Source organism: Poecilia reticulata, linkage group LG11 (assembly GCF_000633615.1).
Source record: "Poecilia reticulata strain Guanapo linkage group LG11, Guppy_female_1.0+MT, whole genome shotgun sequence".
In the NCBI taxonomy this organism is placed as follows: Eukaryota; Metazoa; Chordata; class Actinopteri; order Cyprinodontiformes; family Poeciliidae; genus Poecilia; species Poecilia reticulata.
The window spans coordinates 22,475,485-22,482,680 of NC_024341.1; the positions used below are offsets into that span (position 1 = coordinate 22,475,485).

A 7,196-nucleotide genomic window follows, 5' to 3' on the forward strand; every position below is an offset into this window, starting at 1 on the left:
TTGGATCTTTGGGTTGTCCAGATCGTCCCTCAGGAAATGTCCATGTTGTCCACAGATGAAACAAGCGTCAACAGTTCAGAGTCGTCTTCTCTCACAGCTCTGAAGCATGTTTAGCTTTTCTTCCTCTACGCTGATACTGGACAGCAGACCAGCTGAGGTTGTTAAAGCTCAGTCTCACACAGTTTTCAGTCCAAATGCCCAACAGGAGGCTGACAGTTGTCCCCTGGAGGTGATGGAGGTCTTTTCTGTAMAATTTATGTTTAAGGTCAGAAATCAGCAACTTCCACCCAATATACAGAAAATGTTTTGTGACAGAGAGAGCTGTTATAATTTAAGAGGTGAAGGACATTTTAAAAAACAATGTATTAGAACAACCATGCAGAGTTTTTGTTTATCTGATTATAAACTGTACCAGCCCACCCGCCGAGCTTTCATCTCCCTTTGACTCTCCTGAAGGCTGAGTTATGGTCGCGGTTGTAACAGTTCGCGTTTTTGAGCCAAGACAGCGGTATGGCGTTTATAGTTAAGGTTTACATTGGAGCCGCCTGGGAGAGCGGCGCGCGTGATTCGCACCGAGCTGCAAAGATCCAGAGATGCACGAGGCGCTGCGACACGCTGCGCATGCGGCGGCGTCAGCTCGTGCGGCTGCGTGTCCGCTTCAACGCGCACAATGAACCGAGCTCCGTACTCATGATAAATTAAAACAAATTCAATAATTTCCATTGGCATGATTTATCACTTTTTTTTATTTCTTTCTACAAAAAAACTGTATGATAAAAGCTTTCAGGTTGGTGCTTTGGTCTCAGCTAAACCTTTTTTTGAAGGAAAATTTTTTACAAAGACTTCAAAATTAATTTTATTTGTGGTTTTGTTAATTTATTTTGGATATTTGAAATGCCTTCCAGTTGCAGTGTTAAATGTTCATAAAGTTTACCGATCTTTCAGATTGTGTGCTTGCATTATAATTTTGCCATTAACATTACTAAAAAATGGTCTAAAAACAATAGTTTATTAAAAATAAAAATTTGTTATTGTGACAGGTCTACACACATTATATATAGTGTAGTTTATTGCCATGGATGGCAGTTACTTTGAAAGAGTAATTTGATCACTCAATGAAAAATTCATCCATCAGCTAGAAAATTTGCATCTTTTCCTTTTGTGTTGCTGGTGTTACATATGAAACGTATCTCCAAGGAAAAAGAAAACAATGTGTTTTCTAAAAATAAAATACGCAACTTTAATCTGATTATTGGATTGTAAATAGTAACACGTTACAAGGGGTCAGATTAGAGCAACACRTTGATGACACCATTGTTTGAAATTTTTGCTCAAGCTATTTACAGATCTTTCAAGTTTCCGATATGTGTCCCCCCAATGATAAACTTGTTCCTACGCCCTTGGCTTACACTTAGTTCTAGTGCAGCTCTCAACCTTAAAGGACTAGCTACAGAACATTTCTTCCATATTGCCAGCAGTTACACCCAGGTGGTGAAACAAGTCAGAGCCTCTAAAATATTAAAGCTTAGACATCTGTGGTAGCTCTTGCAATAGACAAATGCAAAACAGTTTCAAGCAGTTTATTTCAGTATGAATCCACAAATGACCAGAGGATTGGAAACTTGAGCACAGAAACAGCATTTATAGACATTACTCAAGTGTGCGTCATCAAAATGATAGTGCGACTTACAGTTAAGATCTTAAAGCCCGTTTCTGTTTGACAGTTGTAGTCAACTTCCACATTGGTAGGCCACATTAACTAATCTAGAGCTTCATTTATGAACTTGCACTGGCATCTTGCAAGAGATCCTTGTTCTGAGGTACACTGGAGGCCAGAGAGCCCAGCAGCCTTGCCTGTTGCCAGGTGGCATGGCAGCCTGATTGYAGCCCTCTAGGATGGCATCCAGGCATTACTGGTCTAGAACTCCTCAAGTTAGCACCGACTCGTTTGGAGTCAGAGGAAGGCACACTACCCCACACATTTTTGGTTTGCAGTACAGCTGAAAAAGCTGAGGCCTTTTGGTGTCGCTGGGCAGTTGACTCTGGAGCCTGTACACTAGAAGTATAGATGCCCAACTGGCCAGGATTGGTTTCCAGCATAGCAGGCACTGACAAAGAGTGTTGGTGTCGTCTAGCAGTGGATTCTGACCTGGCGCTTGGAAGATTGACAGTGTCCCACATGCCCACCTTGGTCTGGAGTACAGCAGGTGAAGAGAATGCAGGATGTTGATTGGGTGGTTGGGAAGCAGATTCTGGAGTCAACTGTACGCCAGTGCCAGGTGAACTGGGCTGCAGCCGAGKTGGTGCACGAATCTCAATTGCACCACTGGAGACAACACTTGAGCCATAGCGCCTCTCCCCTTGARATGAAAGTTCCCTCATTCCTGGACCCCTATGGAGCAGGCCACCTGGCTGTTGCTGCCAAGWCAGAGCTGAGGCAGACCTGTAGCTAGATACACTTCCTGGTTGACTGTAACTACTTACTTGCCTGCCATAACCCCTTTGACCTTGGCTAGGAACTGAGCCCCATAGTTTGGAAGCCTCAGTTGATAAATCTCCAAGGAAAGTTGAGGTAGACACAGAACCTCTTGGCAGTAGAGAGCCTCGATAACTGGCGGCAACAGGTCGGTAAGAGCGGCGCAGAATCTCAGCTCGAGTTGAAGGGCCAAGATTTCTACTTGCGTATCTTAAGACATTTCCTATGGGAAAAATAAAGCCATTTGTCAGAGGTAGTTATGAGACATCTTGTGAGCTCAATGAATCTATACCTGTTGCAAGCCATCCAWAGGTTGTCAGAGAGAGCAATAGAATGCTGAAAGAAACCAGTTAATCAGAATTAGTCATTTCATTTAACATCGTAATTTCACCCTGCAAAATGTTGAAGTGTAGTCAAACCTCAAATGTAATCCAAAAGTCATTTCTTTGTTCAGAAAACCTGAAGCAAGACAGTCCGTAAACTGTTTGCTGTACAGACTGCTAAGAAAAGAAGCCCCAGTCTTAGCGTCATACATCCACCAGCTCCAATGGTCGTTTAAAAGAGTTTCAGACGTCAGCTAGCCATGTGTCTCACTGATTAATAATTGGAAGCAGCTTGGAGTCTTTTTTTGGGAACATGGCTGACTTTTTTTTTTTTTTGGGACGTCACTTAGCTTCATTCCTCACAGCTGTGAGCCAGCCAGCTGCTATAGTCTCTTAAAGAGGAAGTTCTTGCATTGGGCTTCAATATKTCCTTCCTGTAGKGTTTTTTTTATACCWTTATTCAACAATGAGATTTTTCTCCTCTGGCTCATAATGAATTTAAATGACAAACAATGAATGAATAAATACAACACAATCATATTTTYCTTCCATTTCCTTTTTCTACATGCAATGACAAATACGTRTTTATATTTTATTCTACTGCATTGTGTTTATGAAGTTATTGGCAGGACATGGTGCCTGTTGTGGAAACTTGAGGATATTTAGCTCTTTTAGGTCTCTGTGCAGATATATAAGTCACATCTTATATATCTGACTTCATGCACAATCCTGATTCTGAGGAGGCAGAGGAAAACAGTGAGTGGAAGCAGCAACTTCATATTTTCTGATAAAGGCAATGCAACATCCATACCAACTAACATTACTATGATTAACTGAATTTGACAGTGTTGGATTAGAATTAGATGTGAACTGAAGCGGGTTTAACCCTAACTTTACTTTGAGTGGATTTTATTTGATTGCATATGAATAATCTACACCCAACGCATAATTTCTTTACTTTCAATTCTATGAAAGCTGGCTTATGCTCAATAAATAGCAGAAGCTGGATATTAGCACAACTGAAGTGATAATATCCATAATGATATTAGCAATGAACTATTTCTGCCTCTCACTTTGCACTACTTACAATTAAGCTAAAAGTTGTTGGATTGGATGTAAAAATATTTTCCTTCAAGTGTTTTGCTGCCAAGTCCTCTAAATGTTGCAAAACAATGAAAAAGGCTGAATCAATATAAAATATAAATATGTATCCTTCATATCCTTTTCAATAATCAATAAAAAAATCTTGTTCAAATTTCAGCAATCAAATTCTTTGCTAACTAGCTTTGGGCATTTACTCACAGGTATTTTGGTTGTTTTTCTTTGGTGAGAAGATGTAAAAGTTTGGAGGGACTCTTTACGATCTAATTTTCTCCCTCCAGAGTTTCTCTATCAAAATCAAACCAGGATTCTGGCTTCATCACTCAAAATGTTATTTTACTTCCTGTCAGAAGAAAAAAAAATATGGAGGTAAGTATAAAAAAATACTTTAAACCTAAATTGGGGGTATGGATAATTTGTGGCATAAATTTAAGTGGAGCTGCTATTTGAACATCAGTGGAACTTAAATCAATATTTCTAACTGGGGCAGTAAAGGACAAAAGCAGACCTAAAAGCAAAGCCGCCTCATATTCATTCATTCAGGGATTTATTTTAAATATATACTTCTTCATCATATATTAAAATAGTAGTAATAATAATAAAACTGCTCCTATTGTCAGACTTTGATTTCTATTTTACCTGTAACTTGTGTTTGTGCAAGTGACCGTTGAACCTACTCAGAAAATCATACACAGATGACAGTTTTATTTAATATATTCAATCATCACTGCTTTGACTAGTTTCACAATATGATCATACATACTAGTTCACATTGTACATTATCACATCACAAAGCTTCACATAATTCAGATAAGTTATTTAAAATTGTGCATCTTCTTCTGCCTGTAAGGTTTAGTTTTATGTAGTTTTTTTTAAACAGAAATAAATAGTTTTAATACATCCAATTAGTTTAATACAATAAAAATGCTTTAAAGTAGCAAAAAAATGGTCAAATGAATAAAAGGATAGAAATGGAGAGCCTTAAGGTGAATATAAAGATAGCACAGAGGAATTCAAGATAAAAAAGACCTGTTAACTTAGGGTTAATGAAGGGTTAACTGAGCTTGAGGCCAAGGCAGAGAGCAAGCTCGTTCTTCTGGATTTTTCCGTCTCTGTTGATGTCACAGTGACCCATCAGGGCTTTCCTGAACTTGTCCAGTTCCATCCCGCTGATACTGGGCTGCAGAAAAGTTTGAGAGAGCTGCTCTTAGAAGGAAAATCAGAGGTCACAGCGTTTCTGTCCATCCATCCATATATTATTTTAAACATTAATTGCATACCCTTGGAAAAACATACATTCAACTAGAAAATTTTGTAGCTCAAGTTAGAATTTGACACAGACACACACAAGGAAAATTAACCTGACACATGTTTTTGGGCTACTGGAGAGGAAGCCGGAGTACCCTGAGAGAATCCACTCATGCAAAGGGAGAGCATGCAAACATCGTACAGATAGGCCTGAATTTGAACCCAAGACCATGTTGAATTAAGTCTACAATGCCAACAACTGAGTCATCATGCAAGCCAATATAAATATGACTACAGGCAGTTTCATCTGTGTTTATAAAATTAAAATAAAAAATCTGGAAATGTGTTTTTTTTTCTACCTTCACCAGCTCCATCATGTCCTTGACAAATCCATCAACTTCAGGCCCCTCCAGTGCACCTGTCTTACTCTGCACACAAAACATACTTAAGCTCCATACAGGCATAAAAGTCGCATCACCGTATCTTTAACTTTTAGTTTGGTTAGCGCATTTTACTGTAAAAAAATAAAAGATCTTAACATAAGAACAATATCTAAAGAGCACAGTAAGCATTTTGTGATGCAGTACAGCTGCATCTCATAACTGAAATATTCTATAACAAAACTTTCAATTTCATAAAAAAAAACATATGTGGCTTTACATTATTTGTAAAAGAAAATCAGGTTCAATTAGTCGTTATTAATGTGGTGGTAAAAGAGCAGAGAAGAGAAAGAATGAAACCAAACCAAAATTTGAACTTACAACATCATAATGAGCAAATATCTTCTCAAAGTCCCTCTTTCTGTCCTCTAGACTGCAAGCCTGAAACAGTTAGATTTAAAGTTCATGAGGTCTGGAAGGATGCTATAAAATTCATTTAAGAACGTATAAATGAGAAATGGAGTTTAAATTTGAACTCACATCTGTCTTAAACTTCAGTAAAAAGTTTTCGTTCAGTGCCAAAATTCTAAGAAAAAACAGAAACATTGTGAAAATGCAAAACAAAAATTCCAATACATTCTGACATTTATGGTGCATTTTGTTATTAGTTGCTGCTTTTAAGCATAAAATATTAATCAACAATGTTGTGAACAGTCTCTTTTTTTTAAAATGTTCTGTTTAAATCTAAAAAGTACATTACATACAAGAAGCATAAAAATCACAGAGACTTTATAAACAAGTGGCAAAGTCAAGACAACAATTAATGAATTAAGTGAAATACAGTTAGGCAGTTTTAGGTTTTAATACAATTAGCAAAATTGGCCGTAAATTAGCAAACTTTGCAGAAACTTTGGGCTCCATAAGCTCTTGAAATTACCTGGGACAAGATTTCAAAGAAACCCCTCATACAGCCACAGAATGAAAACCAAACAAATGTGTACTTGATTGATTATTTCCTTGATTGATGGAAAGAAATCTTATAGAGCTGGAAAGCCTTTATATTTTTACTTTAATGGTGCCACATTTGTAAGGAAAATCCATTTGTGGGTTCAGCAGCGTATCGTTGTTGGTTGCACCCAAGAAAACTTGTACAATTGCCTGTCCGTTGTGACTGTTTGGGGTTCACCATTGAGGCCCACGTTTATTAAAACTTCAATCAAACAGCTCAATAAGAAACAGGGATCAATGGCAGAACGAGCTGCTTGTCGTTGGTAGAGAGGTTTTTGCTGTTTTTTTCAGAGCAGTGGTACCTGGCCATGTCGTTCAGATCCAGTCTGCCATCCCTGTTCTTGTCAAACATCTTCATCTGCAGGTACAGAAAAGACTAAATAAAGGCACCAGGCAGTGAAAAAGATATCTTAGCAACTTGTTCTCAACTTGATGCCCTGTTACCATGGTTTCGGTATACTCCTCCTGCTTCTGGGGCGTGATGGACTTCCTGTGCTGGAGGAACAGGTCCTGTAAGAAGCCCTGTGGAGAGGCAAGAGTTTATAAGCAACACAACTAATTTGATGTAAGAATCTGCAGGCACTTGGTCCTCTATTTCTTCTGAATATTATTTTTCTATTTTTTGTGTCAGATTCAAATACACTTAAAAAGATATATATA

At 38.2% G+C, this 7,196-nt stretch overlaps 2 protein-coding genes across 2 annotated transcripts in view; both read right to left on the bottom strand.

Moving 5' to 3' along the window:
- Positions 1–1,564: 1,564 nt before the first annotated feature.
- Positions 1,565–3,032, bottom strand: LOC103472801 (uncharacterized). The gene is made up of 3 exons (XM_008422641.1): positions 2,896–3,032; positions 2,769–2,812; positions 1,565–2,699 (listed from the first exon to the last, which is right to left on the bottom strand). The coding sequence occupies exons 1-3, from the start codon at positions 3,009–3,011 to the stop codon at positions 1,777–1,779; spliced, it is 1,083 nt and encodes a 360-aa protein (XP_008420863.1). The 5' UTR covers positions 3,012–3,032; the 3' UTR covers positions 1,565–1,776.
- Positions 3,033–4,585: 1,553 nt separating this feature from the next.
- LOC103472800 (secretagogin-like) overlaps positions 4,586–7,196 on the bottom strand; it is a 4,346-nt gene continuing 1,735 nt past the window's right edge. Inside the window, exons 6-11 of the mRNA XM_008422640.2 lie at positions 6,981–7,058; positions 6,839–6,894; positions 6,069–6,114; positions 5,910–5,969; positions 5,508–5,576; positions 4,586–5,080 (exon numbers count right to left, since the gene is read on the bottom strand). Coding sequence (XP_008420862.1) covers positions 4,955–5,080; positions 5,508–5,576; positions 5,910–5,969; positions 6,069–6,114; positions 6,839–6,894; positions 6,981–7,058 — 435 coding nt within the window. The 3' untranslated portion in view covers positions 4,586–4,954. The remainder of the gene's footprint in view (positions 5,081–5,507; positions 5,577–5,909; positions 5,970–6,068; positions 6,115–6,838; positions 6,895–6,980; positions 7,059–7,196) is intronic.